Source organism: Gallinula chloropus (genome assembly GCF_964237585.1).
Source record: "Gallinula chloropus genome assembly, chromosome: 2".
In the NCBI taxonomy this organism is placed as follows: domain Eukaryota; kingdom Metazoa; phylum Chordata; class Aves; order Gruiformes; family Rallidae; genus Gallinula; species Gallinula chloropus.
This window is the reverse complement of record NC_140086.1, coordinates 54,422-69,544: the sequence shown is the minus strand read 5'-3', so window position 1 is coordinate 69,544 and position 15,123 is coordinate 54,422. Positions and strand designations below refer to the sequence as shown.

The following is a 15,123-nucleotide window of genomic DNA, read 5'->3' as shown; positions in this document are numbered from 1 at the left end:
AACACCCACAGCCAGGTTGCATGGGGCTTTGGGTCCAGACACCCTGAGACGTGGGCAAAGATGCCCCTAGAAGGTCCCTTCCCCCCCTCCCAGAGGGTTTGGTGATGTTGGGACTTGGGCTCACCCAGGGAAGGAGCAGCAGCAGCATCCCCAGGTCTGCAGGGGGACAACAGGCATGGCACCAGTGGAGGTGTCACCGGGCCACCCAGCCAAGAGCTGCTGGAGGAACCTCCCCACCGGCTGGAGAGGTGCTGGGGAGCAGGGGGGACACGATGCCACAGCCCCCCCAGGGACACCAGCTCAGTGGGCTGTAGCCCAGGGAAAGGGGAAGAGCTGGGTGCCCCCCAGCCACAGGGATGGGGTGGCCCAAGGGAGCCAGAGATCCCACCGGAGCAGCCAGGAGATGGGAATGGGGGTGGTTGAGCCACGCTCAGGGGGCAGTTGGCTCGTGGAGTGGGGTGCTCAGCTCATCGGACCCCCAACCAGCCAGGACAGGTGGCTGAGCAGGGGGTCTGGCTCAACTCCCCGAGGCTGTGGGGCTGCTGGAGCCCCAGCTGGAGGATGGGATGGAGCCTAAAGCTGGAAGAGGGGTGGGTGGGCGGTGGGATGGGAGAGGGAGGGCGGCTCTGCCCATGGGATGGCACCCAGGAGGGAGGAAGGGAGGGAGGGAGGAAGGACGGAAGGAAGGAAGGAAGGAAGGAAGGAAGGAAGGAAGGAAGGAAGGAAGGAAGGAAGGAAGGAAGGAAGGAAGGAAGGAAGGAAGGAAGGAAGGAAGGAAGGAAGGAAGGAAGGAAGGAAGGAAGGAAGGAAGGAAGGAAGGGAAGGAAGGAGGGAAGGAGGGAGGGAGGAAGGGAAGGAGGGAGGGAGGTAAGGGTGGAGAGATGGAGAGAAGGAAACATGGATGGAAAGAAGGAAGGATTAATGGATGGATGGATGGATGGATGGATGGATGGATGGATGGATGGACAGATGGACAAAGAGATGGATGGAGGGAAGGGAAGAGGGAAAGAAAGGACCCTGGGAAGAAGGACTTGAGAGTGTTGGGGGTCTAGAAGCCCAACTGGACCCGTCTCTGTGCACCCCAAAAGCTGCCCATGTCCTCAGGAGGGCTGGGAAAGGGGGGTTCTGCCCCTCAGCTCCTCTCAGGGACACAGACCCCCTGGTAGTGTCACCTTCAGCTCGGGGGGCCCCAGGACAAGGGGGACAAGGAGCTGTGGGAGCCCTGGGGATGAGGGGAGGGCTGGATGGAGCCCCTCTGCTCTGAGACAGGCTGGGAGAGCTGGGCTGGCTCAGCATGGAGAAGAGAAGGAAGGGGGAAGGAGAAGGGGGAAGACAAGAGAGGGGGAAGAGAAGGAAAGGGGAAGAGAAGGAAGGGGGAAGAGAAGGAAGGGGGAAGAGAAGGAAGGGGGAAGAGAAGGAAGGGGGAAGAGAAGAGAAGAGAGGGGGAAGAGAAGGGGGAAAAGAAGGGGGAAGAGAAGGGGGAAAAGAAGGGGGAAGAGAGGGAGGGGGAAGACAGGGGGAAGAGAGGAGGAAGAGAAGCTTCCCCCCAGCCCCACAGCCCCCTTGCCCTTGGCTTGCCACATGTGGGCTCTCCCTGCTCTCCACATCCACGCTCCAGGACGCTGGGACCGACCCTCTCCCAGCAGTGCCAGGACCCAGCCAGACTGGGAAAGAACAGTCAGCAGGGTCTGCTGGCTCTCCTGGGCCCCTCAGGGGGGGCACAGACCCCCTCCTCACCTCCCTCTCTGCCTCCTCATGGAATCTGGCCGTTTCCAGGAGCTCCTGGAGCTGCTTCTGCACCAGGTCCTTGCTGGTGCACGCCCCCAGCGTGGTGCCGATGCCTTTGTACAGGAAGTTCTGGAAGAGGCAGAGGAACTTTACCAGGCTGGGACTCCCCTAGTGCTGGGGACCCCCCCCCAGTGCCCCCCACAGCACCCCAGAGACACATGCCCCCACAGAATCACTGGGTTGGAGAAGCCCTTTGGGATCACCCAGTCCAACCGTCCCTGTCCTGTGCTGACCCCATCCCTGAGCACCTCATCTCCCCTCTGTTCAACACCCCCAGGGGGTGACTCAGCCCCTCCCTGGGCAGCCTGTGCCACAGCCCCACAACTCTGCCAGGGAAGAACTTTGCCCTCCCAGCTGAGCTGACCCTGCCCTGGGGCAGCTTCAGCCCATTGCCCCTCGGCCCAGCTCCTGGCCCCTGGCTGAAGAGACCATCGCCCACCTCTCTGCACCCTCCTGGCAGGGCAGGGGAGGTGGGGAGAAGGTCTCTCCTCAGCCTCCTCTGCTCCAGGCTCAGCACCCCCAGCTCCCTCAGCTGCTCCTCACAGGATTTGCCCTCCAGCCCCTTCCCCAGCCTGGTTGCCCTTCTCTGCACTCGCTCCAGGACCCCCATGTCCTTCTGATGCTGAGGAGCCCAGAACTGGACCCAGCACTCGAGCTGCAGCCTCCCCAGTGCCCAGTCCAGGGGCACAATCCCCTCCCCAGCCCCACTGGCCACGCTGGCTCTGACACAAGCCAGGATGCCCTTGGCCTTCCTGGCCCCTGGGCACACTGCTGGCTCATGCTCAGTCACCCAACACCCCCAGGTCCTGCTCTCCTGACAGCTCTCCAGCCCGTCTCCCCCAGCCTGTAGCTGCTGGGGGTTGTTATGTCCCATGGGCAGCACCCTACACTTGGCCTTGTTGAATCTCATCCCACTGACTCCACCCCATGGATCCAGCCTGTCCAGACCCCCCTGAAGTCCCTCCCCACCTTCACACAGACTCACACGTCCTCCCAGCTCAGCGTCACCCCCAAACTGACTGAGGGAACACCCCATCCCTTCATCCAGGTCAGGGAGAAAGATGTTGAGCAGAACTGGCCCCAGGACTGAGCCCTGGGGGTGCCACTTGTGATCAGCTCCCCCAATCCCCACCCTGTCCCCCCCAAACCATCACCTTCTCTGGCACGAAGCCGTTGTAGCTGCCGAGCTGCCGGCACATCTCGGTGGCGAACTGGCAAACCCAGGCATTGTCCTCAACGGCCACCAGCGTCTCCTGGAGGAACTGGTGGGGGTGGGAAAGAGCCATCAGCTGCCACGTCCCCACAGACCCTCTCCCGGCTCAGCCCCAGCCCGTGGACCCTTAAATTCAGGGGGGGGGTTATGCCAGGTGGACCCCAACCCCCCATCTGCACCCAGCAACCACTGCAGGAGCCACCTTTGGGTCGCCCACCCCAGAACGGCCCCATCCATCACACCCCCACCCCAAAATGTGCCCTTCCCCCCCGAGACACACCGTGCCCCGGGAACGGCGCCGGAGAAGTGGGATGAGTTGTGCCCAGGTTTAATTGCTTCACTAATTTAAGGCGCTCTAATTAAGCAGGGAGCGGCTCCAGGGACCCACTGTTCCCTGTCCCGCCGTTCCCTGACCTACTGTTCCCTGTCCCACCATCCCCTGACCCACCACCCAGCCTGGAAAGCTCATTTTTAGCTCCGACACACGATGCTCTGGCAAACCGAGCCCTGGGGGAGGGGGCTCCACTCGCCCTCCCCACCACACCGTAGCCCCCCGCGGCACCGGGACCCTCACCAGCAGCAGCTTCTCCTCCCATTCCTTCTGGGACAGGGATTTCTCCGTGTTCTCTAGGGGGAAGCACATGTTTACCCTCAGTTCTCCATCCTGCACTCCAAACACCCCATGTCTGGCACCCAACGGGATGGGGCTCCCCACCAGAGAGCCCCCAGCGCTCTGCTGGCACCCAATGGGATGGGGTCCCCACTGGAGAGCCCCCAGTGCTCCATCAGCACCCAACGGGATGAGGGTCCCCACCTGAGAGCCCCCAGTGCTCCACCAGCACCCAACGGGATGGGGCTCCCCACCAGAGACCCCTCGGCGCTTCACCGGCACCCAAGGGATGGGGTCCCCACCAGAGAGCCCCCGATGCTCCAACAGCACCCTATGGGATGGGGTCCCCACCAGTGAGCCCCCGGTGCTCCACCAGCACCCTATGGGATGGGGTCCCCACCAGTGAGCCCTCGGTGCTTCACCGGCACCCAATGGGATGGGGTGCCCACCAGAGAGCCCCCAAGTGCTCCATCAGCACCCAACAGGATGGGGTCCCCACCAGAGAGCCCCTGGTGCTCCATCAGCACCCAACGGGATGGGGCTCCCCACCTGAGAGCCCCCAGTGCTTCGCTGGCACCCAATGGGATGGGGTCCCCACCAGAGAGCCCTCGGCGCTTCACCGGCACCCAATGGGATGGGGTCCCCACCAGAGAGCCCCCGATGCTCCAACAGCACCCTATGGGATGGGGATCCCCACCAGAGAGCCCCTGGCACTCCACTGGCACCCAATGGGATTGGGATCCCCACCCAAGAGCCCCCAAGTGCTCCATCAGCACCCAATGGGATGGGGTGCCCACCAGAGAGCCCCCAAGTGCTCCATCAGCACCCAACAGGATGGGGTCCCCACCAGAGAGCCCCCGGCACTCCACCAGCACCCACTGGGATGGGGTCCCCACCAGAGAGCCCCTGATGCTCCATCAGCACCCAACAGGATGGGGCTCCCCACCAGAGAGCCCTCGGTGCTTCACCGGCACCCAATGGGATGGGGTCCCCACCAGAGAGCCCCCGATGCTCCAACAGCACCCTATGGGATGGGGATCCCCACCAGAGAGCCCCCAGTGCTCCGCTGGCACCCAACAGGATGGGGCTCACCACCAGAGAGCCCCTGGCACTCCACTGGCACCCAATGGGATTGGGATCCCCACCCAAGAGCCCCCAAGTGCTCCATCAGCACCCTAAGGGATGGGGCTCCCCATTGGAGAGCCCCCAGTGCTTCGCTGGCACCCAACAGGATGGGGTCCCCACCAGAGAGCCCCCGATGCTCCACCAGCACCCTATGGGATGGGGTCCCCACCAGAGAGCCCCCAGTGCTTCGCTGGCACCCAACGGGATGGGGTCCCCACCCAAGAGCCCCCAGCACTCTAGGGAGGACTGAGCAGCACCGGGGTGGTTAAAGCCCCTGGCAAATGGGGGGCAGCCCCTTTTTAAGACCCCCCAAGCAAACCCATGGTGTGTCACCCCCATTCCTGGACACCCCAAAGCGCATCCCCGGCACACCCAGCCCAATTTGGAGGAGGGTGACCTCCAGCCCCCCCAAGGGGCATCCCCGGCACACGCAGCCCGATTTGGACGGGGGGGGTGACCCCCAGTCCCCCCCAGAGTGCATCCCTGGCACACCCAGCCCAATTTGGAGGGAGGGGGTGACCCCCAGTCCCCCCCAGAGTGCATCCCCGGCACACCCAGCCCGATTTGGGTTGGGGGGTGACCCCCAGCTCCCCCAAAGTGCATCCCCAGCACACCCAGCCCGATTTGGAGTGGGGTGACCACCAGCCCCCCCAAAGTACATCCCTGGCACACCCAGCCCGATTTGGAGGGAGGGGGTGACCCCCAGCCCCCCCAAGGTGCATCCCTGGCACACACAGCCCGATTTGGAGGGGGGTGACCCCCAGCCCTGGCCCCCTTTGCCCCCACCTTCCACGTGCTCCACCAGGAGAGGGACCCTCTTGGCCCAGAGCTGGTCCAGCGCGGGGTGGACGCTGCAGCGCAGGATGCTGAGCAGGCGCAGGGCGGCCGTCCCGCGGCCGTCACCCGCGTACGGCTGGGATGACACCACCTGGGGGGTTTTGGGGAGGGAATAAGGGGGGTTGGTGTGAAGAACCTCACCACCAGGCCAGAAACCACGAGGTAAAGCAGGACACCACGATGCTGAGGGGTGGCTGAGCTCTATGGCTCAGTGATGGGGCTGGGAGGAAACATCTCCCCGTGCCCGGGATTCCCGGTGGGGCGAAAGCCCTGGGTGGGCAATGGGTTCTCAGGGTGATGGGTGCCACAGCTCGGGGTCTCCAAGAGGAAGTTGAGCCCAGGGGAGGGGATGGGGCTACACCCGGCCCAGGGGGCACAGGGTGGTCCTGGATATGGACCAGGAGCAGTGGGATGAAGCGGGATGGGATGACGCCCCTTGGTGGGGCAGCGCCGGCGTTGGGCATCTCCTCTGGGACAGGGAAAGGAGGGGAGTTCCCTGGAGAGAGAGGAAGAGCTCGGTGCCACTCACCAGCAGCCTCGTGGTCAGAGCGTAGGGGGAAGGGAGGTTGGCTGCAAACAGAATCACAGGACCCCAGAGTCACCAGGCTGGAGAAAGACCTTTGGAACCACCGAGTCCAACCGTCCCCGTCCTGTGCTGACCCCATCCCTGAGCACCTCATCCCCCCTCTGTTCAACACCCCAGGGGGTGACTCAGCCCCTCCCTGGGCAGCCTGTTCCAGCCCCACAACTCTGCCAGGGAAGAACTTTGCCCTCCCAGCTGAGCTGACCCTGCCCTGGGGCAGCTTGAGCCCATTGCCCCTTGTCCCATCTCCTGGCCCCTGGCTGCAGAGACCATCGCCCACCTCTCTGCACCCTCCTGGCAGGGCAGGGGAGGTGGGGAGAAGGGCTCCCCTCAGCCTCCTCTTCTCCAGGCTCAACACCCCCAGCTCCCTCAGCCGCTCCTCAGAGGATTTGCCCTCCAGCCCCTTCCCCAGCCTGGTTGCCCTTCTCTGCACTCGCTCCAGGACCCCCATGTCCTTCTGATGCTGAGGAGCCCAGAACTGGACCCAGCACTCCAGCTGCAGCCTCACCAGTGCCCAGTCCAGGGGCACAAACCCCTCCCCAGACCTACTGGCCACGCTGGCTCTGACACAAGCCAAGATGCTGTTGACCTTCCTGGTCCCCCAGGCACACTGCTGGCTCCTGGTCAGTCACCCAACACCCCCAGGTCCTTCTCCAGCCCCCCTGCCCCAGCCTGTAGCGCTGCTGGGGGTTGGGATGTCCCATGTGCAGCACCCTACACTTGGCCCTGTTGAACCTCATCCCGTTGGTCTCATCCAGCCTGTCCAGACCCCTCTGAAGACCCTCCCCACCTCACACAGACCCACACGTCCCCCCAGCTCAGTGTCACCCCCAAACCCACTGAGGAACATCCCATCCCTTCCCCCAGGCCGTCGATGAAGACGTTGAACTCAACCAGCCCCAGGACTGAGCCCCAGGAGATGCCAAACCGGAGGGGAGAAGGGGCAAGGGGGGCTGCATCTCCCACCCGGAGCCCCTGGGGAGCCAAGCGGCCCCCGTGCCCCCAGTTTGGCCAGTACCGTTGAGGTCGTAGCGGATGAGGGTGGCGGTTTCTCCTTCCTCCTGCTTCTTGGTGGCCAGGCAGGCGAGGCTCCTGCAGAGGGGGCTCAGGGCGCTGGTGAACTGCACCGGGGTCACAAACTCCAGCAGGAACGGCCACAGAACCTGCCAGGGGAAGGGAGCGCGGCTGCGGCACCGGCACCCCGGCGCGGGGCAGGGAGGGAGGGGAGGGGGAGATGCCAGGGCAAAGCCTGGGGGCTGGTGGGGGGGGGATCCCTGAGCCCCTTGAGGCAGCGCTCTTTGGGGAGGGGGCGAAGGGCTGCAGGGTCACTGAAGCTGGGTGAGGTGGCTGAGGTCATCGAACGCACCCACCAGAGCTCCAGTCCCAGGGGGTCCCTGGTGTGGGGTGGGTGGGAGGGGGCTCAGCGCCCCCAGTGCCCTCTCTCAGCCCCATCCGAGCCGGCCTGAGCCCGGCCAGGGACCCCAGGGCAGCCCCAGTGTCTCTGGGCACCCTGTGCCAGGGCCTCCCCCCTCCCCAGGAAGGGTTCCTGCCCCCCAGCCCCTCTCCATCCCCCTCCTGCAGCTGGAGGCCGTTCCCCTGGGCCTGACCCTCCCTGCCCTGGGCACCAGCCCCTCTCCAGCTCTCCTGGAGCCTCTTGAGGGACAGGAAGGGGCTCGGGGCTCTCCCCAGAAGCAGACTCCTTCTCCTTCCCTTCTCCCTTCCCTTCCCTTCTCCTTCCCTTCTCCTTCCCTTCTTTCCTTCTCTTCTCCTTCCCTTCTTTCCTTCCCTTCTCCTTCCCTTCCCTTCCCTTCCCTCCCCTTCCCTCCCCTTCCCTCCCCTTCCCCTTCCCCTTCCCCTTCCCCTTCCCCTTCCCCTTCCCCTTCCCCTTCCCCTTCCCTTCCCTTCCCCTTCCCCTTCCCTTCCCTTCCCTTCCCTTCCCTTCCCTTCCCTTCCCTTCCCTTCCCTTCCCTTCCCTTCCCTTCCCTTCCCTTCCCTTCCCTTCCCTTCCCTTCCCTTCCCTTCCCTTCCCTTCCCTTCCCTTCCCCTTCCCTTCCCCTTCCATTCCCTTCTCCTTCCCTTTCTCCTTCCCCTCCCTTTCCCTTTCCCTTTCCCTTTCCCTTTCCCTTCCCCTTCCCTTCTCTGGGCTGAGCCCCCCACCCCAGCTCCCTCCACCCTGGGAGGGCTACACCGTGTCCCTGGGCGGGCAGCATCCCAACCCAAACCTCTGCCCCTCCCTGGGAAGCTCCTCCAAGGGCTGGGAGCGGTGACACCCGGCAGACAGGGTGTCCCACGGGCAGCACCTGACCCCCAGCGCCTGCCTGGCAGCCCCCCGGCGGCGGCAGAAGCCCCCAGACTCACGTTGTTCATCCTGTCCACAGTGGTGCTGAGGAGGAAGAGGGTGTTGATGCTGATGCTCTGGACGCTGTCGCTGGCGAGGTCGTCGGCATCCGCCGGCTGCTTTTTGGGGTGCTGGAGGAGAGGAGAGGGACCGCGCGGCTCAAGCGCGGCTCAAGCGCGGCTCCAGCGCGGCCGCTGCGGTGGAGCCGGGAGGTTCCTTCAGCCAAGGCGCTTCCCGAGGCCGCGGTGCAGGAGGACACGTGTGGCAACCATGGCACAAGGAGGGGACGATCCAAAACACCTCCCGGCTCAGCGCACACCTCCAGCCCCACTGCGGGGGGCTCGGACCTCCAGCACCATCCCGGCTCAGCGCCCACCTCCAGCCCTACCAGGGGAGGCTCGGACCTCTGGCACCAGCCCGGCTCAGCACCCACCTCCAGCCCTACCTTGGGGGGCTTGGAGCTCCAGCACCAGCCCGGCTCTGTGCCCACCTCCAGCCCCACTGCAGGGGGCTTAGACCTCCAGCACCATCCCGGCTCAGCACCCAACTCCAGCTCTACCACGGGGGGCTCGGACCCCTGGCACCAGCCCAGCTCAGCGCCCACCTCTAGCCCTACCATGGGGGGCTCAGACCTCTGGCACCAGCCCAGCTCAGCACCCACCTCCAGCCCTACCGCGGGGGGCTCAGACCCCCGGCACCAGCCTGGCTCAGCACCCACCTCCATCCCTACCACGGGGCACTCGGACCCCCGGCACCAGCCCGGCTCAGCGCCCACCTCCATCCCTACCACGGGGCACTCAGACCTCCAGCACCATCCCGGCTCAGCACCCACCTCCAGCCCTACCGCGGGGCACTCGGACCCCCGGCACCAGCCCGGCTCAGCGCCCACCTCCATCCCTACCACGGGGCACTCAGACCTCCAGCACCATCCCGGAGCCAGGAAGATGGGAGAGCTCTGTGTGCCAGGAGACCCGGGTCCGGGCTGGCCAAAATCGGCACCGCAGGGAGCCGGAGGCGCCAGGTGCCGCGCCGGTACCGGTCATAGGGATCTTCATCCCACTGGGATGCGCTTACCGCGTCCGAGGGCAGGGCGCACTGGCGGACCAGGAACTCCAGCATGGCCTCCCCGCCGGGCTGCTCCAGGTAGCCGTGGTGAGCCATGGCGCTGATCACCTGCACCACGGCACGCTTCACCTGCGCCGGCACAGCCGCGGCATCAGCAGCCGGGCCGAAAGCTGCCAGGGGGAGCTGCTTCCTCCTCCTCCTCCTCCTCCTCCTCCTCTTCCTCAGTAGAGGGGGATCCCACACACCCCTCGAGCTGGGTGCTCTGCCCAGCACCACACCATGCACCGAGCTCATGGCTCGGGGGGGTTACCCAGCATGGACCACACCACCCACCGCCCACACGCGGTGACGGCTGGCAAAGCACCCCGTGAGCCGTGGCGCCGGCGCCCCGGCGGAAGCGTGGCTCACCTTGTCACTGCTGTCCTGCAGCGGGAGCCTCATGGAGGAGAGGATGACGGGCTTCTTAATCTCCATCTGGGAAGCTGCAAGGCGGGAGGCGGCGGTTGCCGGAGCTGGGTGATGCTCTCCAGGGGCTGATCCCCACCGTCCCCCTTCCCCCAGCGTGGCCTTCATCCCTCACCCCCTGCTCAGCTTCCTCCCCTCACCCCACAGCCAAGGACAGGCTCGTCTCCCCACCCCACTCATCCACATCCCACCAGACCAGTGGGGGAAGGGGGGAAACCCACCCAGAGCTCCCCCCCACCCTGGCTCCCTGCTCCTGCCCCGGTGCTCACGGGCGCTGTTGATGATCTGGCGCATGATGAGGAGGGTCCCGACGCGGGTCCTCTCGTTGCTGCTCTCCAGCTTCGGCAGGAGGAAGGCCAGCACGCGGTCGGGGAAGGAGCAGGCTGGGGGAGCCAAGACAACCGTCACAGCCACGCGGTGTCCCCGGGGATGGAGAGATTTGGGGTGTGGGCATCGCATTCCCTACGTGGGGACAGCCCACCCGGCCTTGCTAACTGCATGTGGGGCGGAAAGCCCCGCTCCTCCTCTCCCTGGGGAAGGGCCCTATGGATGCTGAACCCAGAGCAGCCCCACAGATGCTGAATCCAGAGCAGTCCCATCCCAGGGATGCCAAACCCGGAGCAGTCCCAGGGATGCCAAACCCAGAGCAGTCCCAGGGATGCTGAACCAGGAGCAGCCCCAGGGATGCCAAACCAGGAGCAGCCCCAGGGATGCTGGACCCAGAGCAGCCCCAGGGATGCTGAAACCAGGAGCAGCCCTGTGGATGCTGGACCCAGGAGCAGCCCCAGGGATGCCAAACACGAAGCCACCCCAGGGATGCTGAAACCAGGAGCAGTCCCAGGGATGCCAAACCCGGAGCAGGCCCAGGGATGCTGAACCCAGAGCAGGCCCGTGGATGCTGAAACCAGGAGCAGCCCCAGGGATGCCAAACCAGGAGCAGCCCCAGGGATGCCTAACTGGGACCAGCACCACAGATGCCAAGGCCTCAGTGCCCGGCACAGCCCAGACAGCTCTGAGGAAACCTCTGAGGCCTTCGGGAAGGATCCAGGATGGGCCAATGGGGCTGGAACCGTTGGGAGCTCCACGGGGATTGGGGCTGGCCCCACTCTCCTCCCCAAAGAACAAACCCCTCCACCCACCCCACGCAACCTCCTTGGGGAGGATGGTGAAACCCCAGGAGGGAGACCCGGCACAGCCGCGCCGCGTGGTCGCTCACCCAGCACGGTGAAGCACCGCAGAACCTCCGTGTGGTTCTTAACGCTCAGGGGGACGGAGGGGTCCGCGGGAGTGCAGATCTGCCAGAGAGAACCTGTGGTCAGGGACGTGGATCCAGGCGTTGAGACGCAGGGGCAGACAGAGCCCCAGGGCTGGTGGCCATGGCAGCGTCCCACGGCACGTGCCCTCGGCCCGGTGCCGGCAGGGAAGGGCTCTGCCCAGGCTCCGAGTGTCTGAGAGCTGTGGGGCTGATCAGGAGCCGTGGGGCAGCTCAGGAGCTGGGGGGCTGCTTGGGAGCTGGGGGGCAGCTCAGGAGCTGGGGGGCTGCTTGGGTGCTGTGGGGCAGGTCAGCAGCTGGGAGGCTGATCAGGAGCTGTGGGGCAGCTCAGGAGCTGGGGGGCTGCTTGGGTGCTGTGGGGCAGGTCAGCAGCTGGGAGGCTGATCAGGAGCCGTGGGGCAGCTCAGGAGCCATGGGGCAGCTCAGGAGCTGAGGGGGCTGATCAGGAGCTGGGGGGGCAGCTCAGGAGCTGAGGGGGCTGATCAGGAGCTGGGGGGGCAGCTCAGGAGCCGTGGGGCAGCTCAGGAGCTGGGGGGGCTGATCAGGAGCTGTGGGGCAGCTCAGGAGCTGGGGGGCAGCTCAGGAGCCGTGGGGCAGCTCAGGAGCTGGGAGGCTGATCAGGAGCTGGGGGGCAGCTCAGGAGCTGGGGGGTTGATCAGGAGCTGGGGGGCTGATCAGGAGCTGGGGGGCTGCTTGGGAGCTGTGGGGCTGCTCGGGAGCTGGGGGGCAGCTCGGGGGATGGGGGGCTGATCAGGAGCCGTGGGGCAGCTCAGGAGCTGGGGGGCTGATCAGGAGCTGGGGGGCTGCTTGGGTGCTGTGGGGCAGCTCAGGAGCCGTGGGGCAGCTCAGGAGATGGGGGGCTGCTTGGGAGCTGTGGGGCAGCTCAGGAGCTGTAGGGCTGCTTGGGTGCTGTGGGGCAGCTCAGGAGCTGTGGGGCTGCTTGGGTGCTGTGGGGCAGCTCAGGAGCTGGGGGGCTGCTCAGGAGCTGGGGGGCTGCCTGGGAACTGGGGGGCTGCTCAGGAGCCGTGGGGCAGCTCAGGAGCTGGGGAGCTGCTCGGGAGCTGGGGGGCAGCTCAGGAGCTGGGGGGCTGCTCAGGAGCTGGGGGGCACCCTCCAAGGGCCCTTACCTGGGGGTGCAGGGTGCCCAGCAGCGCGTCCAGCTGCGCGTCGAGGCTGCGGCTGCCGATGTTGACGGAAGCTTCCAGAATCTGGCAGAGGCTCTGCGCAGCGAGACCGCGGCTGGCGGTGAGCGGCGGGAAAAGCTCCGGCCTCCGGGGAGCGGCGGAGGGTGGGGAACCCCCCCCTCCCCAGGGGGAGGGACCCCAAGGGCAGGGATCGCGCCCGTCTCTGGCACGGGCGACGTGGTGAGGGATGGGGACGCAGCGAGGGAGGAGGATGATGGGGAGAGGGAGGAGGGTGACGCAGAGAGGGATGGGATGGGATGGGATGGGATGGGATGGGGATGGGATGGGGATGGGATGGGATAGGCGACACAGCAAGGGATGGGGATGGCGATGCGGTGAGGGATGGGATGGGATGGGATGGGATGGGGATGGGGATGGGGATGGGGATGGGGATGGGGATGGGATGGGGATGGGATGGGATGGGATGGGATGGGATGGGATGGGATGGGATGGGATGGGATGGGATGGGATGGGATGGGATGGGGAAGGGGATGGGGATGGGGATGGGATGGGGATGGGATGGGATGGGATGGGATGGGATGGGATGGGATGGGATGGGCGACGCAACAAGGTATGGGGATGTCAACGCGGTGAGGGATGGGATGGGATGGGATGGGGATGGGGATGGGGATGGGGATGGAGATGGGATGGGGATGGAGATGGGATGGGGATGGGATGGGGATGGGGATGGGGATGGGATGGGATGGGGATGGGATGGGGATGGGGATGGGATGGGGATGGGATGGGATGGGATGGGATGGGATGGGATGGGATGGGATGGGGATGGGAGGAGGATGGGGATGGGATGGGGATGGGATGGGGATGGGGATGGGATGGGGATGGGGATGGAAGGAGGATGGGGATGGGATGGCGAGGGATTGGATGGGCGAGGGACGGGGAGGGTGATGTGGAGAGGGAGGAGGAGGGCGACCCGGCAAGTGATGGGATGGGTGACCCGGCGAGGGACGGGCGATGCAGCCAAGGGCAGGGTTAGGGTGGGTCAGGGCAGGGCAAGGCCAGGTGGGCCTAAGACCACTTCACTGCCACCTCCCCACTCCACCTCCCTCCCACACTCCCGCTCCGCTGGCTCGGAGCCTCACCGCGTGCCGTGCCGGGGCTCGGCGGCACCGCCGAGCCCCGGCATGGCACGCGGTGAGGCTCCGAGCCAGCGGAGCCAGGGACGGCTCCCGGGGTGGCTGCTCACCTTGGATATGTAGAAAGGCTCCGTGTGCTTCTTGTAGAGCCCAAGGATGCCTGGGACCAGCTTGGGGAGCTGCTCCTCCAGCTTCTCTCCAGGCAGCAGGTAACTCATGGGTCCCAGCGCCTCCACCACGGCCAGGCGCAGCTGTGGGGGGGGACAATGCCATGGCTGGTGCCACAGAGCTGCTGGCAGAGGTGGCATCTCACCCAGCTCCACCCAGCAGAGGAAGGGGACACCAGCAGAGGATGGCTGTCCCCTGGATAGGATGCACCCCTGGACTGTGCCATGGCTCAGTGACACGTGTTATGGCTGGGGAATGCCAGGCCAGGGGAAACTGAGGCAGAGCCCGCTGGGGGGGTCACATCATAATATCATAGAATGTTCTGGGTTGGGAGGGACCCCAAAGGTCCCAGAGCTCCAACCCCCTGCCACAGGCAGGGACACCAACCTCCAGGCCTGGAGCTACACAAGGCTGCCCAGGGCCCCAGCCAACCTGGGCTTGGACACCCCCAGGGATGGGGCACCCACCCCCTCTCTGGGCAGCCCCTTCCAGCCCCTCACCACTCTCTCTGCACAGAACTTCCCCCCAGTCTCTCCTCTCCCCCTTCCCTCCTCCAGCTTCACTCCATCCCCCTTGTCCTGCCAGTCTCTGCCCTTTAACAAGCCCATTCCCCTCCTGTTCCTGGGGTCCCTTCAGGGACGGGGAGGCTGCAGTGAGGTCCCCCCACAGCTTCTCTTCTCCAGGCTGACCCAGCCCATCTCCCTCAGCCTCTCTCCATGGGGAGCTGCTCCAGCCCCCTGAGCATCCCCGTGGCTCCTCTGACCCCTCTCCAACAGTCCCACATTGTACTGGGGTCCCAGCTCTGGCCACAGGACTCCAGCTGGGGAGGGCAGAGCAGAGAGGGACAATCCCCTCCCTGTCCCTGCTGCCCCCCCTCTGCTGACGGAGCCCAGGACCCCATCACCCTTCCCAGCTGCCGGAGCCGCTCCGGGGAAGTTCCTCATCCACCAAGGGGGTCTGGCTGAGCCGCCAGCCGAGCTGCAGCCCCCTCACCCGCCCCCAGCCTCCGCTCCCCAGCCGCCCCTTCCCCTCCAGCCCCTCACCTTGGCCTCGCGGTGCTGCAGCCAGCTGCTGAAGAGCACCTCGTAGGCGCTGAAGAGCTCGCTGGAGAAGGTGTCCTTCCTGACCGTGGGGTCGGGGGCCTTGTCCAGGTTGGCCAGGTACTCCTGGATGCTCTCGCTGAAGTGCTGCAGAGCTGGGACACCCGGCGCGGCCCTTTACAGCTGCTCCAAGCCTGTGAGGCCGCCTTCCTGCCCTCCCCTCCGGAAAGGGGGGGGGGGGATGGATGGATGGGCCCCCAGGGAGAGCTCCAGACCCTCTCCCGGTGGGATGAGATGGTTCCCGGGAGGTGCCGGAGCCGCTCGGCAAGGCCGCGGCCAC

General features: G+C 65.9%; 1 protein-coding gene across 1 annotated transcript in view; it reads right to left on the bottom strand.

Moving 5' to 3' along the window:
• Window positions 1–15,123, bottom strand: part of LOC311205737 (maestro heat-like repeat-containing protein family member 1) — a gene marked incomplete at its 5' end in the record, with an annotated part of 78,676 nt that overhangs the window by 40,129 nt on the left and 23,424 nt on the right. Inside the window, 14 exons of the mRNA XM_084280233.1 lie at window positions 1,738–1,857; window positions 2,943–3,050; window positions 3,576–3,628; window positions 5,523–5,664; window positions 6,103–6,143; window positions 7,175–7,319; window positions 8,515–8,625; window positions 9,569–9,688; window positions 9,968–10,041; window positions 10,294–10,407; window positions 11,241–11,319; window positions 12,425–12,517; window positions 13,686–13,826; window positions 14,787–14,938. Coding sequence (XP_084136359.1) covers window positions 1,738–1,857; window positions 2,943–3,050; window positions 3,576–3,628; window positions 5,523–5,664; window positions 6,103–6,143; window positions 7,175–7,319; window positions 8,515–8,625; window positions 9,569–9,688; window positions 9,968–10,041; window positions 10,294–10,407; window positions 11,241–11,319; window positions 12,425–12,517; window positions 13,686–13,826; window positions 14,787–14,938 — 1,493 coding nt within the window. The remainder of the gene's footprint in view (window positions 1–1,737; window positions 1,858–2,942; window positions 3,051–3,575; window positions 3,629–5,522; window positions 5,665–6,102; window positions 6,144–7,174; window positions 7,320–8,514; window positions 8,626–9,568; window positions 9,689–9,967; window positions 10,042–10,293; window positions 10,408–11,240; window positions 11,320–12,424; window positions 12,518–13,685; window positions 13,827–14,786; window positions 14,939–15,123) is intronic.